The sequence below is a fragment of the Pteronotus mesoamericanus genome, unplaced genomic scaffold (assembly GCF_021234165.1).
Source record: "Pteronotus mesoamericanus isolate MK-2021 breed Mesoamerican mustached bat unplaced genomic scaffold, CSHL_Meso_final scaffold_118, whole genome shotgun sequence".
In the NCBI taxonomy this organism is placed as follows: domain Eukaryota; kingdom Metazoa; phylum Chordata; class Mammalia; order Chiroptera; family Mormoopidae; genus Pteronotus; species Pteronotus mesoamericanus.
In genome coordinates this window covers 1,869,993-1,886,297 of record NW_026555301.1, presented here as the reverse complement: position 1 = coordinate 1,886,297, position 16,305 = coordinate 1,869,993, and the positions used below count along the sequence as shown (strand labels likewise).

General features: G+C 45.9%; 1 protein-coding gene across 1 annotated transcript in view; it reads right to left on the bottom strand.

Moving 5' to 3' along the window:
• The window catches only part of PYGB (glycogen phosphorylase B), a 60,816-nt gene that overhangs the window by 2,562 nt on the left and 41,949 nt on the right, over positions 1 to 16,305 (bottom strand). Inside the window, 7 exon segments of the mRNA XM_054587415.1 lie at positions 8,167 to 8,233; positions 9,222 to 9,281; positions 9,283 to 9,354; positions 10,587 to 10,791; positions 12,737 to 12,801; positions 12,803 to 12,873; positions 14,637 to 14,688. Of these exon segments, the coding sequence (XP_054443390.1) occupies positions 8,167 to 8,233; positions 9,222 to 9,281; positions 9,283 to 9,354; positions 10,587 to 10,791; positions 12,737 to 12,801; positions 12,803 to 12,873; positions 14,637 to 14,688 (592 nt within the window).

Genomic DNA, 16,305 nt, shown 5'->3' with positions numbered 1-16,305 from the left:
AATTCCCCAGTTTGACAAAGGAAGTAGACTTCCAAGAGATCCAAGGAAGCTCAGAGAGTCCCAAAAAAGCTGAAGAACCACACCAAGACACATCATAATTACATTACCCAAGATTAGAGATAAGCAGAGAATCTTAAAAGCAGCAAGAGAAAAGGAGACAGTTCCCTACAAAGGAGCTTCCATAAGACTATTAGTTGATGTCTCAAAAGAAACCTTGCAGGCAAGAAGGGGCTGGCAAGAAGTATTCAAAGTCCTGAAAGACAAGGACCTACATATAAGATTACTCTGTCCAGCAACGCTATCATGTAGAATGGAAGGGCAGATAAAGTGCTTCCCAGATAAGGTAAAGTTAAATAAGTTAGAGGAGTTCATCATCGCCAAGCTCTTATTGTATGAAATGTTAAAGGGACTTATCTAAGAAAAAGATAAAAAACTATGAACAGTAAAATGACAACAAACTCACATCTATCAATAACTGAACCAAAACCAAAAGCAAAAAAACTAAGCAAACAACTAGAACAGGAACAGAATCATACAAAAGGAGATCAGAGGCGAGGGGGAAGAGGAATAATGGAGGAAAAGGTACAGGGAATAAGCAGCATAAATAGTAGGTGCAAAATAGGCAGGGGGAGGTAAAGAATAGTATAGGAAATGGAGAGCCAAAGAACTTAAACGTATGACCCATGGACATGAACTAAGAGGGGAAATGCTGGGGGGAGGGGTGCTACAGGGTGTTGGGGCAATAAAGGGGAGAAAAAAATGGGACAACTGTAATGACATAATAAAATATATATTAAAAAAATAGAGATACAATGAGAGACATTAAGATGGCAGAGTGAATGGGAGTCACTCTGACTTCCTCCCCACAAGACCAAACTGAAACGGTGACTAAATAGTGGAGTGATCACCTGGAAAACTGGAACGATAATGGGAGAGGAGCCTTGGAGCCGCCGATAGTGGATTCGACTCACATCCCAAGGAATGAGAAGTGCGGTGGAGGCTCGAGAGGGGGTGGGCTGGGTGCCCACGGACACTAGCACCAGAGGGACATTGAAACGGCCAGTTAGATCCCCCCGAGAAGAACAGGGTCTGAATCATAAACAGAGACCCCTAAACTACAGCAGCTGAAACCAAGAAAATACAGGCAAAATGCAACCCCGAAAAGCTTAGGGGCGCTCTCCGCCAGAGACAGGTGGCTGGGGATGCAAAGAGACATTTAAAGGGCCAATGCAAAAATTGCAGTGGCAGCCACCCTCCTTGATCTCTGGGTAGAGGTGGCAGCAGGCTGGGCAGGTGCCTGGGAAAAGACTGGTGTGGAAAACTTTGTGAAGAGAACTGAGACGGCGGCCGGTGGAGCTCCGGTGATAATGCACCTCCCCCTCTGCAGCTACCATCTCGCTCAGGCATAAGGGGATCAATTAACCTGCCTTTTGTGCGTTCCACACACAGCTTGTGCGTGTGAGCTGGGGGGCTGAGTGCAGACTGGCTGTGAGAGCATTGAGAGACTGGAGACGGAGGCGTTGGGGAAAGAACAGGAGGAGGAACCGGGGAGTCCAGACTCCCTCCCCGTTCTGTAGTCTCCATTGTGGGCTGGAAAGGCGCGCCCCCACAGAGGCGGAAGCAGGGCGCGCATGAACCAGACTGTCCGCGATTGAAACACAGTCCGCACAGGGGGTGGATACTTAGCCGAAGAGGTCACGGAACTGCCCAGAGACCTCTGAGGAGAGACTGGACACAGAGGCATTGGGGAAAGAACAGGAGGAGGAACCCGGGAGTCCGGACTCCTTCTTTCCGTAGTCTCCATTGTATGGGAAGAGGCCACACCCCCAAAGAGCCAAAAGCCGAAAAGCACACAAACACCCCAAAACCACCCAGTGCAGGTGCGCACACTAGTGCTGAGTAGCCGGCAAGGGTTGGCGAGCGTGTGTGTGACCCGCGTGGGCTGGCAAGGGCTCGCACTGGGTGGCAAGGCCTCCCACAGATTGGAACCGATATGGCCTGGGAGGGAGTGCGCAGAGTGGCAAGGGCAGGTGGAAATTGGCCCGCCCAGCCCGCGATTGCGGAGCGGCTCACAGAACTAGTAGATCCCGGGCTGACGGGGTCACAGAGCTGCCCAGAGTCCCTGGAGGAGAGACCGGAGACAGGATTAACCGGAGAGTCCTGGAGCTGACTTCCTCTCATTTCCATAGTCTCCATTTGGCGAGGGCAAGCAACGCACCCAAAGAGCCAAAAGCAGGGAAAACACACAATAGAAGACCCTAAACTGACCAGTGCTGGGGTGCCCGCCAGCCAGCGGGGACAGATGAGTACGCAAGGTAGCGAATAAGCCCCCTGGTCTGGGGCAAGCACGCCCTGGCAGGTGGGGAATCCTGTGACGCGGGGGAGCACACTCAAGGAGCTCACGTGAGAGTGCAGAGCGAACCAAAAAAATAGTCCATCCCTGACCAAAGGGGTCACAGAGTTGCCCCAAGCAGAAGTCAGACACAGACAGTAGACTCCTGGAAGGCTCAAACAAACAACCCAGGGTCATATAGGGTCAACAACTGACATCATCAGAGGCAGGCCCAGAAAGAAAAGTAAAGGGGAAAACAAACAAACGAACAAACAAATAAAAAGACCCTCCTACTACCATAGAAGTTTAATCCACAAAGTCAGGAAATCTAGACAGCCCAATTGAAGCAGAAGCAAAAATAAATTAAAAAAATAAGTAAATTACTTAACAAATTCTCACAAAAATGGGAAGAAAAAGAAGTTCCCCCCAAATGAGTGGAAAAGGGGACTCCCCACAGAGAGAGCTAAATGAAATAGAGGCAAGGGAACTATCAGCTATTGAATTCAAAACAATGGTTCTAAGGAAGCTCAATGAGCTCAGCCAGCTCAAACATAACTATGAGAAACTGCAGAGAAACTATCAGGATCTTACAACAAACTATATCAACCTGGAAAAGGACATAGAAACTATCAAGAAGACACAAGAGGATATGAAGAATACCATTTGTGAATTGAAGAACACAGTAGAAGGAATCCAAAGCAGGCTGGATGAAGCCAAGGATTGAATCTGTGAGATAGAGGATAAGGTAGAAAAAAGCTCCCAGAAAGAACAAGAAATGGAAAAAAGACTCAAAAAGAATGAAGAGGCATTTAGGGAAATGGAGGAAAACCTGAAACGCAATAATATCTGTATAATAGAGAGAGCAGAAGAAGAGGAGGAGCAAGGGATAGAGAACCTCCTTGAAAAAGTAATGATGGAAAATTTCCCTAATTTGAGGAGAGAAAGGCTCTCATGAATCCAGGAGGCACAGAGGACCCCACTCAAGAGGGACTGAAGGAGGTCCACTCCAAGACACATCATCGTTAAAATGGCAAATGTCAAAGACAAAGAGAGAATCCTCAAGGCAGCAAGGGAGAAGGAGAAAGTAACATACAAGGGGGCCCCGATATGCCTAGGAGCTGACTTCTCAACAGAAACACTACAAGCCAGAAGGGAATGGCAACAAATATTCCAAGTCATGAAAAGCAAGGGCCTACAGCCAAGGCTGCTCTACCCAGCTAGGCTCTCAATTAAAATAGAAGGGGAAATACGGAGTTTCCCAGACAAGAGAGGATTAAAAGAATACATCTCTACGAATCCAGCACTCCAAGATATGCTAAGGGGCCTGGTTTAAGAAGATGAAGGAAAAGAATGAGAGAGAGAGGAACACAGGTACAAAGAGAAAACATGAGTAAGTTTCTATCAATATCTCTCAATGTAAATGGACTAAATGCCCCAATCAAAAGACACAGGGGAGCTGAATGGATAAGAAAACATGACCCACACATATGCTGCCTACAAGATACCCATCTAAGAGCCAGAGATCTACACAGATTGAAAGTAAAGGGATGGAAAAAAAATATTCCAAGCAAATGGGCAAGAGAAAAAGGCCGGGGTTGCCATACTTGTATCAGACAAAGTAGATTTCAAAACAAAGGCCATAAAAAGAGACCCAGAGGGGCACTTTATCATACTTAAAGGAAGAATCTATCAAGAAGACATCAACATTGTAAACTTATATGCTCCCAATATAGGAGCCCCCAAGTTTATAAGGAAAATGATGGATGACTTGAAAAAAGATAGAGACAGCAACACACTGATAGTAGGGGATTTCAACACCGCACTGTCAAAAATGGACAGATCTTCCAAACAAAACATTAATAAATATATTGTGGCGCTGAATGACACACTGAATCAAATAGACTTAACTGACATATATAGAACCTTACATCCCAAAGAAGAAAAACACACATTCTTTTCAAATGCTCTTGGCAATTTTCAAAGATAGACCACATGATAAGACACAAAGCAAACTTCAGCAAATTCAGGAAAATTGAAATAATACCAAACTTTTTCTCAGACCACAAGGGCTTGAAACTGGAAATCAACCTCAAAGAGAAACTTCAAGAACTTGCAAAGTCATGGAGACTGAACAGTAGACTATGGATCAATGAATGGGTCAATAATGAGATAAGAGAAGAAATCAAAAAATTTATGGACACAAAATGTAAAGACAACAGTCCAAAACCTATAAGACAGAGCGAAGGCAGTCCTGAGAGTAAAGTTCATAGCAATACAGGCTTATCTAGAAAAGATAGAAACATTTCAAATAAAAGATCTACCACTACAACCTCAAGAACTGGAGAAACAACAACAAATAAATGCCAGAGCAAGTAGAAAGAAGGAAATAGTCAAGATTAGAGCAGAACTGAATGACATGGATACGAAAAGAACGATTCAAAGGATCAACCAATCCAGAAGCTGGTTCTTTGAAAAGATAAATAAAATTGACAAGCCTTTAAGCAGACTCATCAAGAAAAAGAGGGAGAGGACACAAATTAATAATGTCAGAAATGAAAGAGGAGAAATAACAACTGACACCACCGAAATACAAAGGATTGTAAGAAACTACTATGAACAATTATATGTCAAGAAATTTGAAAACCTCGATGAAATGGACAAATTTCTAGTAGAGTATAATCTTCCAGCACTGAAGGAGGAAGAAACAGAAAGCTGGAACAGACCGATAACAGCTGGGGAAATTGAAGCAGTCGTTAAGAAACTCCCAGCACACAAAAGCCCAGGGCTGGACGGTTTCACAGGAGAATTTTATAAAACATTTAAGGAAGAGCTAACCCCTGTCCTTCTCAGACTATTCCAAAAAATCCAAGAGGAGGGAAGACTCCCAGACTCCTTCTATGAGGCCAGCATCACCCTGATCCCAAAACCAAATAAAGACCCTACAAAGAAAGAAAACTACAGGCAACTTCGCTGATGAACATAGATGCTAAAATCCTCAACAAAATACTGGCAAACCGCATCCAGCAATACATTCAAAAGATTACCCACCACGATCCAGTGGGATTCATCCCAGGCATGCAGGGATGGTTCAATATACGCAAGTCAATAAACGTGATACATCACATAAATAAAAGAAATTACAAAAACCACATGATCATCTCGATAGATGCAGAAAAAGCATTTGACAAGGTACAGCACCCATTTATGATCAAAACACTCAGCAAAATGGGAATAAATGGGGCATTCCTCAACGTAATAAAGGCCATATATGAAAAACCTGTAGCCAACCTCATACTCAATGGGCAAAAACTGAAAGCTTTCCCACTAAGATCGGGAACACTACAAGGATGTCCGCTCTCACTGCTTCTTTTCAACATGGTATTGGAAGTCCTAGCCACAGTGGTCAGACAAGAAAAAGAAATAAAAGGCATCCAAATAGGAAAGGAGGAAATAAAGCTATCATTGTTTGCAGATGACATGATAGTGTACATAGAGAACCCTGTGGACTCTACCATAAAACTCCTCAACCCATTAAGTGAATTTGGCAAAACGCAGGATACAAAGTCAACATTCAGAAATCAAAGGCATTTTTGTACACCAGCAATGCAATAGAAGAAGAAGAAATTAGAAATAAAATACCATTCGATATAGCAAGAAGAAAAATAAAGTACCTAGGAATAAATTTAACCAAAGAGGTAAAAGACCTGTATGCAGAAAACTATACAACATTGAAGTAAGAAATTAAGGAAGACACAAATAAATGGAAGCATATACCGTGCTCATGGATTGGAATAATTAATAACATCAAAATGTCCGTACTACCCAAAGCGATTTATAGATTCAATGCAATCCCCATTAAGATACCAATGATGTATTTTACAGAAATAGAACAGATATTTCTAAAATTTATATGGAACCATAAACGACCCCGAATAGCTGCAGCAATTCTGAGAAAGAAAAACAAAGTAGGAGGGATCACAATACCAGACAGCAAACTATACTACAAAGCCACTATACTCAAACAATCTGGCACTGGCACAGGAACAGACCTTTAGACCAGTGGAAGAGAATAGAAAGCCCAGAAATAAGCCCAGATCTATATGGGCATCTAATATTTGACAAAGGGGGCAGAAGCATAAAATGGAGCAGTCATAGCCTCTTCAACAAATGGTGTTGGGAGAGCTGGATGGCTACATGCAAAAAATTGAAATTGGATCATCAGCTGACACCATGCACAAAAATAAACTCAAGGTGGATAAAAGACTTAAATAGAAGTCGCAACACCATCAAAGTCCTAGAGGAGAACATTGGCAGGAAACTCTCAGATATCCCACGCAGCAATTTTTTCACTGATATGTCTCCTAAAGCAAGGGACATAAAGGAAAGAATAAACAAGTGGGACCTCATCAAAATAAGAAGCTTCTGCACGGCAAAAGAAAATATCAGCAAAATGAAAAGGGAGCCAACCGTATGGGAAAATATATTTGCTAATGATACATCAGATAGAGGTTTGATCTCCAAGATATATAAAGAACTCACTTGACTCCACTCCAAGAAGACAAATGATCCAATCAAAAAATGGGCAAAGGACCTGGGCAGATGCTTTTCCAAGGAGGAGATACAGAGGGCCCAGAGGCATTTGAAGGGATGCTCAGCATCACTAGCCATCAGAGAAATGCAGATCAAAACCACCATGAGGTACCACCTCACACCGGTCAGAATGGCCATCAGAAACAGATCCACAAACAACAGGTGCTGGTGAGGCTGTGGAGAAAAGGGAACCCTAGTACACTGTTGGTGGGAATGCAGACTGGTACAGCCACTGTGGAAGACGGTGTGGAGTTTCCTCAAAAAGCTGAAAATGGAACTGCCTTTTGATCCAGTGATTCCCCTGCTGAGACTATACCCTAAGAACACCAAAACGCCAATACAAAATAACCTATGCACCCCAATGTTCATAGCAGCACAATTTATAATAGCCAAGTGTTGGAAGCAACCTAAGTGTCCATCAGGAGATGATTGGATCAAAAAATTTTGGTACATATACACAATGGAATACTACGCAGCAGAAAGGAAAAAAGAACTACTAAACTTCGCGGCCACATGGATGGAACTGGAGAGCATTATGCTAAGCGAAATAAGCCAGGGGGCAAAAGACAAATACCATATGATCTCACCTATAAGTGTGACCTAACCAACAATACAAAGATGCAAGGAATATAAGACCAGCAACACTGACAGGAAAAGAAATCAACAGAGACAAGAGGGAAGGAGGGAGGGTGGGCGGGGAAAAGGAAGGGAAGGGGAAAGTCAAGGAACATATAGCAAAGACTCATGGACAAAACCGAAGGGGAAGAGTTGAGGTAGAGAAGGAGGGAAGTGACAAGGGAAAGTGGTAGGGGGTAGGCAGGGACAAATGTATTTGAAAATAAAATTAAAAAACATTTACTAAATAAATAAATAAATAAATAAATAAATAAATAAATAAATAAAAAGATAGAACACTTCACCAAAAAAAAAAAAAAATGTTAAAACACATGAAGCAATCAGTGAATGCACAAATAATTGGACTACCAACTCTTTCTCTCTCCCTCCACCTTCTCTGTCTAAAATAAATAATAGGTGGATAAAAAAAACAAATAAAAGCAGCTCGAGGCACAGGACAGCGTGAACCCAGAATGCTTCTCAGCTTGCTAAACCCCTAGATACCCTGCTCTGGGCCACAAGCTGAACTGTGACCTCCCAGGAGTGGCACAAAACAGCAGGAAGCACATGCACCCTGATGCTTCCCAAACAGCGTTGCCCCTACCATCTCTGGGGTCTGAGAACCTTACATGGTACAGCTGGTCCACCTGGGCCCAGCGTTGCACATATGCTTCATAATCTGCAAACACCTTAAACGTGAAAGAGGAGACAGGAGATCCGGAAACCAGCAACCAGGCCACGGCTGTCTGTGTCCTCACGCTCTGGAACCCACCTGGCCGTAGGGGCTGCTCTGTGAGCAACACTAATGCCTTGGGGACACTATTCTTGAAAAACCTTAGTTTCGCCCAATGTTCCTTTAAAGAAATTAAGTGTTTATAATGCACCCTCCTGGTGCACATAGGTTAGAGCTGTACAACTGAAACGACTCTTCCCTTTCACCTCCCAGGGAGAAGGGCACAGGACGAGAGGCAAAAGGCTCTATGTAGCTGTCTGTTCTCAGGTCCAACTGAGAATTGGAGTCAATTCTCAGCATTTACCAGACCTAAGTTTTACTAATAGGTTGCAACAAAGTATTGTCATGTGGCAAGTGGCACTGCCAACCTATTCCAAGTTAGTAAGTTTGTAACTGAAGGTGAGTTATAATCATGTGTCAACTGCATTGTAATAAAACATGAATGACACTGCAAGTGTAGTTAATTCCATTTTAATTACTTTTTGTCACCATGTTTCACATTTGTTATAGGGTTATACCCAGCCCTATCCACCTCCCAGAGGTGTCCTGACCATACTCGCACAGGGGAAGAAAGGACTCTGGAATTATTTCCTATCAGCCCCGTATGACATTACCTCCTGCTTGTCACATCCAGATGGTCAGCTGGTACTGGGGGCCTGGGGCTGGACTGCACAGTGGACAATTCCTGCCACCACAGTCCCCCCTCCACAGCTCCCCAAACACCACAAAAGACATTGCAAGCTCTTGCCCTGGGTGTAGTAGAACTTTTCAAAGTGGGTGGCCTGAGGATCTGCCCATGGGCCACAGTTAGGGGGATGTGTGTGTATGAACAAGCTTCAACAAGGCCAGGTTTCGCCCTCAACAGCATGCAATTTTCAGCCCATCATGGGGACCTGCCTATCTGACCTGTCAGTGGGGAAGGATATAGGACAAAGGGGAGGCTGGTCCCGCCTCTCCTGGTTCAGCAGCATGTTGACAATGTCCTTGAAGCAGTCTGGCTCCTTTGGGAGAGAAGCCATTGATGATCTGGTCCATGGCCTGCCTTAGCTCAGGCAGACAGTTGTAGTACTCTTGGGCATTGTACCTGTGGGGAGGTTGATCAAGTCAGCTGTTAGCCCAGTGTGTCCAGGCAACAGCTATGGGGCAGGCAGTAGGCACACCCCTGGCCATGTGGGCTCTGTGGGCCCTGGAGAAATGGTGATGTGTGGTGATCGTAAAATCAATCCCACCTGCTCTTTTTACTATTTATAGAACGAAGGTCCCAGAAGATGTGCAATGGCACACATGGCTCCATCATATTCCCACAAGAGAGAGCTGCTCAAGAATTTGCAACTCTGTGCATTCCCACCCTGCGTCCTGCCCCAACCCCTGCAGGACACAACAGGCCTGCAGGCATCAGGAAATCAGAAAGGGAGGCATTTCACAGATATGCATGTTCTAGGACATGGGGATGGTGCAGAAAGAGTCCAAATAATGGAGCACATGGGTTCTATGCTCTCAGGCTGACAAGGACAACATTCTGACTTTTTAGGTGACCTTTGGCTTTTTTTTTTTTTTAGGTGACATTTGGGTTTTTACCCAACTGGTACCTGAGGCCTTGCCAACTCCTCAAGGAGCTTTTAGGCAATGCTATCTTTTCTTTTTAATTATTGCTCAGAATTAGGCTGGGGCTAATATTTCTCAAGAGTGTCCAAGGTTATGAAAAATAAGAAAAGGCTGAGAAATTGTCACAGACCAGAAGGATGCCCTGGTTGAGATCCTGGGACAGAAAAGGTCAATGGGATATTCATGGGAAAATGGTGAAATAAAGTATTGGCTTTAATAAATAACAACATACCATTATTCGTTAATTAATTTCGGCGATGTTCCATACTAATTAGTAATATATAAGTAATAGGAAAAACTGGAAGGGTATGTGGAACTCTGTACTGTCTTTGTGTCTTTTCTATAACTCAAACTATTCCTAGACAAAGGGTTATTTTATAAAGTTAGGCCAGGGAATCTCAGCAGTGGGCCAGCCTCAAATCTCCAAATCAGTCAAGAGCCCCAAGGGCTTTCCCCACAGAGACCATGGCCTCTACCCTTTTGGAAGAACTTGATCTGGATCCCTCAGACTGAACCATGGAGAAGCACGGGGCAGCCAGCTCCTGCCCAAGCTGGAGGTGAGCAGACAAGGCCAGGATGCATCCCATCACCTGGGCAGGCAGGCATGCATCCTGAGAAGCAGAGGCCTGGCCAAGATCCCTTTATAGCCCTTCCCGGGACTCTAGGCAGTGCCCAGGACAATGCCACACCCTTGATGGCATGGGGAGGGACACACTCTGATCCAGGGCCTCAATGTCTTCCACATGCAAGCCAAAGATAAGGTTCTCGGCCCTGGCTTCCTCAGCCTTCGTCACATTGGCACTGTCCTTGATACCAATAGCGAGGGCCCCGTTGAACATAAATGTCATGTTGCCTGTACCTGGGGCCTCAGTGCCTGTGGTGGGGATCTTCTGTGATAGGTCAGCAGCAGGGATCACTGCAAGGAGGGTAGTACAAGAAGGCATATCAGCCACCAACTACTCACACTGTGAGTCATGGAACCACAGAAAACACCCTGCTCTCATCCTGACCCAAGGCTGGAGCTCACTCCAGGACAAGCCAGAGCCTGCAGGTGGCTGAGCCTGGGCAATATCCACCCCACACGAGGGCTCCCCTTCTTGATCCAGGGCAGCCTGAGACAGAGGGATAAGAGGGGCCTCCCAAGGAAAAGCCTTGCAGGTGGCAAAGGACCTTTGTTCTAAAACCTTCCAGGGATAAGAATCCAACCAAAAGCTTGATGGAGCCCCTGGCTTTGACCTATTGGTATGGTCACTCCCTTTCTTCCCAATACCACTTTTGTCTTATTCAAAAGTCTGTAAGTCTCATTAGATCACTTCAAAAGGAATCTGGACTCTTATGGAACCAGAAGACTAGAAAATGAAGGGGTGGAGGGGCATTTTCCTCCTATTCAGTTACTCTGTGGTCTCTGCAGACTGGGTCCTACAGCCACTCCTAAGTGTGGGTTCCTTGTACCTCCTCTGTCCCACCTGCCTTGTGGCATCCCTGTTCCCACATCCTCAGCTCATCTGTGGAGCTACTTCCCTAACCCAATGGCTGGCACTCAGGGCCAGCAAGACCAGAGCCTAGCCCTTCTTCAAGGTCAAAGGCAGGTGTCAGGGTAGACTCAGGCATCTTGGCTCCCATGCAGGCTCACCCCACAGGCAGATGACACAGAAAATGTGACAGTGAACATATTGTCACAGCAAGTCTAAAAGCTGGAAGAGAATGTGGGGACCCTGACCCCAGGTCTGAGACCCAGGCTGGGTGCCCCCAAAGCCTAGTCTAAAGAAGCATGGGAGGGCCTGGCCAGTTGTTTAGAGTGTCACCCCAATATGCCAAAGTTGCAGGTTCAAATGATCCCCCATCGGGGCACATACAAGAATCAATGAACACACAACATATGTGCGCACTCTCTCACACAAATCAATAGATAAAAAAAAAAAAAATAGCACAGGAGCTGGCCCCAAATAGCTGGGCAGGGGCGGGCAGAAAGTGGGGGAGGAATTCCAGGCAGCAAACAGCTGTAGATGCTTAAGAGGCTTACTGAAGGATTAACCACATGTGGTCCATGGCAGTGGGGACCACAGGAATATTCTGATGAACTGGACTATCTGATAAGAGGAGAGAGCTTGTACAACTTGTTTACTCAGACAAAGCCTAGGAAGCAGCAAGTGGTTGTCTGAACCATGGGGATGCCTGCTACATGGTACTGGAATTCAAAGCTCAGCTTTGCATTATTTGGTTGGGCAGAGGCTTTCCTGCCAGTCTCCAGAAGTAGGCAGTTTAGAAAGGCCTGTACACATCAGGATACATCTGGCTGCCTTCTCCAGATGGCAGCTCACATCCTGAGCAAGTCTTCCCAGGACCCCCTGAAGTGGAGCAGCCTCGGACTGAACTCTCAATAGAGCAGGGCAGGATATCAGGCCCCGAGCCACCCTTGGAAAGGACAGAAGAGGTAAGTGCTGGCCCAGGTGAGAAGCAGACAATGCTGTTTTGAGGGTAAAGAGGTGGTGATGGGCAGAAGCAGCCTCTAGGGGTGGGGGATGGAGTGAGAGTGAGCAAGAGTGAACCCAGCAGCAGAAAGGCAAAGCTGAGGGGCCAAGAAACGGGGAACGGGGTGGGACAATGAGATCAGAGTGAGAGGGAGAAAGTAAAGAGACAAAGAAAATTCAAGGTTGAGAGTAATTCTTCACACTTAAGGACAGACAGAGTTCCCTAAAGACTTCCAATGCTACAATGAAGGACCCTTTGGCTGGGGGGCCTGCTGTCCAGGGCAGAGTTAACCCCTGACCAGCAACAACCTCCCAGAGTTAACCCCTGACCAGCAACAATATCCAGGAAGGGGCAGGCTTTCCAGGTTACCATGGCCTCCCCAGGAGTACCATTTTCAGCCAAGGATACTCAGTAGTTTTCTAGGAAGATCACTTTGAGCCTGTTGCCCACTACTGTGCTTGACAACATCAATGATGGATGTAACTAGCTTGATAATAATCTTGGCCATGTGATAACCAGGAGCTGCCTGGAAAGAGGAGGGAAAGTTAAGCATAAACACACCGGTGATTGGGGCCAGCATCATTACTGGTCATTGGAGCCTGGTGCTGGACATGCTGAGGTCATGACTAGCTAAGTGGCCCCTTGGTGTCTGGGAAGGGTGGCTCTCCAGAGTGGCTGAAACCATGGCATCCCTGAACATCTTCCACTCAATCTGGCAGACAGACTCGTGACAGAAGAACCTGAACCCCTACCGGATATGACGCTCCACCTGTTTTCCCTTGGCTCTGACAGAGTGCATTTCAAGACAGCGACCTCATCCATATGCAGAAATCTGTCAACCTCAAGCTTGTTTTCTGATTCTAGTCAGTTTTCAGAAATTAAGAGACAAAAGGAACAAGACTATTAGAACTGACTACCAATTTACAGGAAATATAGGGAACTAAAAGATACTGAAACATGCCAGAGGGAGGCAGTCAGAACAAGCAAGCAGGGGAAAACACACCAACCAGTTCCTGTAACAAAAATAATTGCAAGGGAAAAAGAGAAACACATAGAGAAAATCTATAGATAAGGGATTTAGGAGGCAGCCATGCTAGGCCATTGCCAGGGTCCTGATTCAAACAAAGTGCTTGACATATTTTTAAATTTAATATCTAGGTGTGACAATGGTCTTGTGTGGTGGTGGTCAAGAGTCTGTGTGTATTGTGGTTTAGGGGGAAAACATCACTGTGAAGATGTGTGAAGTGCTGAAGGGTGAAACATTCTAGTGTCTATGGTTTGCTATGAAACAGTCCAGCAGAAGTCCAGCTTTATGTATGTTCTGCAATTCTTCTTTTCTCTAGGCTTGAAATTTTTAATAATTAGAATTTTTATAACCATCTGAAAACCCGCATCTCTAAAATATGCATATTTAAATACTGAAAAACGAATGTCATGATGTCTAGACTACATTTCAGAAATAGCAAGAGTTGCGGGGGTGGGGTGGGCAGAAACCAAACAAGTTGAGTGTGTGCTGCTGTCTGAAGCTAGTGGGCTCACAGAAGGGCTTGAGTCTCCCATCCACCTTCATATGTCCTTGAGTTGGTGAAAAGGATAGAGCCTGGCTCCACCCTCTGGTATGCCATAAAGAAGCTGTGCCCCAGAACTCCTCACATTCCCTGATGACACCAGGTTGTTGGGGAAAGTGGCAGAGGTTGGGTCCTATAGCACAGAGCATGATGATGAGACCTGCCAGTGCCCAATGGTGATATACTAGACTCCACAATAGTGTGTCCAAAGTATGTGCCACAGTAAATGAAATAAAGCCAAGTGGAGCTCACAGAAGGCTCACATCTGGTCAGGGAAATAGCCAGTGACCTGTATCCTTAGCATGAGTATGTATATGTGTATGTATGTGGGGGGCAGGGAGGTGTACGCTAGGGCCCAAGAGCCAGGCACAACATGGAAGGGTGGTGGTTATGCAGACAAAGGGTACTGCCCCATCAGATGGAGGTCCAAGAAAGCCCACTGGAAGCTGCCCTGGAGGCTGGGGATCCCCCAATCCCATGTGCTGGGCAGGCAGGGATCCCATCCAGGTCCCTCCTATTGCTAAGCTGATGAAGACTGAACTGACTTGGCCTACCTGGGGGCCACAGATCCTCTGGCATTGTGTTAGCACTGGCTCTGAGTGACCCACAGCGCCCAGACCAGTGGGCAGCTGGCATCAAAGTTGGGACCTAGTGGCACTGCTGAAAAGTGTGTTGGTTTGAACAATCTGGCCAAATATCAAGCAAAGAGGAATCATCTCACCTTACTCCGAATTATTATGGTCCTGGGCACAAAATCCCTGGCAGTGTTCTTCCTTTATTCCTGGCAGACAAACAATAGATTTAGGTAAGCCATAGTGGCCAGTGTCCTTAGAGGTCAACCTAACACAAGTGGTAGCCATACTGGATCCCGCACACCCACCAGGAAAGCCCACTTACAGAATAGGAACAAGTTCCCTAGATACTGCACTTGTATCCCAGGGTGGTGAAGAAGGCCAACCAGGAACAGACTCTTCCAAAGGCCCATAGGAAAAGCTGCACCTCTGTTTCCAGAACAGCCCAATATAGGAGCCTGGTTTGAGTCTGGTCACCAGTACTCAAGGCCTTGAACATGACTGGCACTTGAGAAAGGGGTGACCTCAGGATTGTGGTAGTGGCAACATCAGCCCTTGAGAGGTATCAGGCAAGACCCCAAGTTTCCCCGCTCTCCTCCTGAAGCTCTCCTGCACAAGGGCAAACAGATAATCAGGTACTGTGGTTGGCTCACCTTCGGCCCAGTAAACTGAGTGTCCTCACCAGGCTACTTGTTTTCAATTTCAGTGTGTGTTGCGGTACGGGTTGCAGGGGTGATACTCTACACAGGGAGAGACCTAGATGGCATTCACCAGAGAACTGACAACCAGCCATAAGTAGTATAGAGTTGATCTTTAACATCTGACTTCATGTTTTAGAAGGAACATGACTGCCCCTTACTTCTGAATCTTCTCGCTTCCAGAAATCAGACAGAATAACATGGAGTACAGAAAAAAATAAAAACACAAACTATATTTTCACCAAAACTAGGAAAGAGGAAAAACATTCAAACTCCAGACCATAGCCAGTTCTGTCAGGTCACAGGGGTGGATGGGGAACAGGGATGAGAGTGCAAGGGTCTCCAGACTCGGCCTCCTCAGAGGAGTCGTGAGTAATTGAGACAGGGAAGGAGCCCCACGGGGCCAAGCAGGCTGACCTCCTCAGCACCTCTCCTGTAGGGAAACCTTGGGAGGAGGGTCTGATACCCTGGTGGACAGAGGTCCGCAGGGCAGAAACCATGACAGCCAGGCTGGGAAGCCTCATGAGACAGCATGGACTTGGAAGAGACAGAGGAGATGCAGCCACAGAGAGGTACCAGGCCTTGGTGAAGCCTGAAGCTGCCCTGGAGCCCCACAAGCTCCCACTAGTCATCCTGAGCAATGCAGCTTACTCATCTAGGAACTGTAAATGTGAACACAACTTCCCTATAGACAAGGGGAAATGGAACAAAACTCCCTGTGAGAATCTCCAATCTGTGGTGACTGCCCTGTGACATGGAAAGGAGATCACAGAACTAAACCACAAGACCCCAGAAAAGGCCAGAACACAGGACCAAAAATGACTGCCACATGTAAATGCAGCATGATTATAGAAGCCAAGAGGGAAAGCAGACTTGCAGACAGCACAGCAGCCACAGAGAATGGAGATGAGAAGAACAGAGAACCTAACAGAAAAGGGAAGAGCTTGAGAAATGTTCAGAGAGAAAACAATAGGCAAGAAAGCAGGTAACCTCTCCCTTACACACGCACATCTAGCTGGAGTCCCTGAAACAAAACTGTGTCACCAAAAAGTGTTTTAAATACATTTCAAAAAACCTCCCTAGAAGTAATGCAAGACAGCAATTGAGATACATTTAAAGA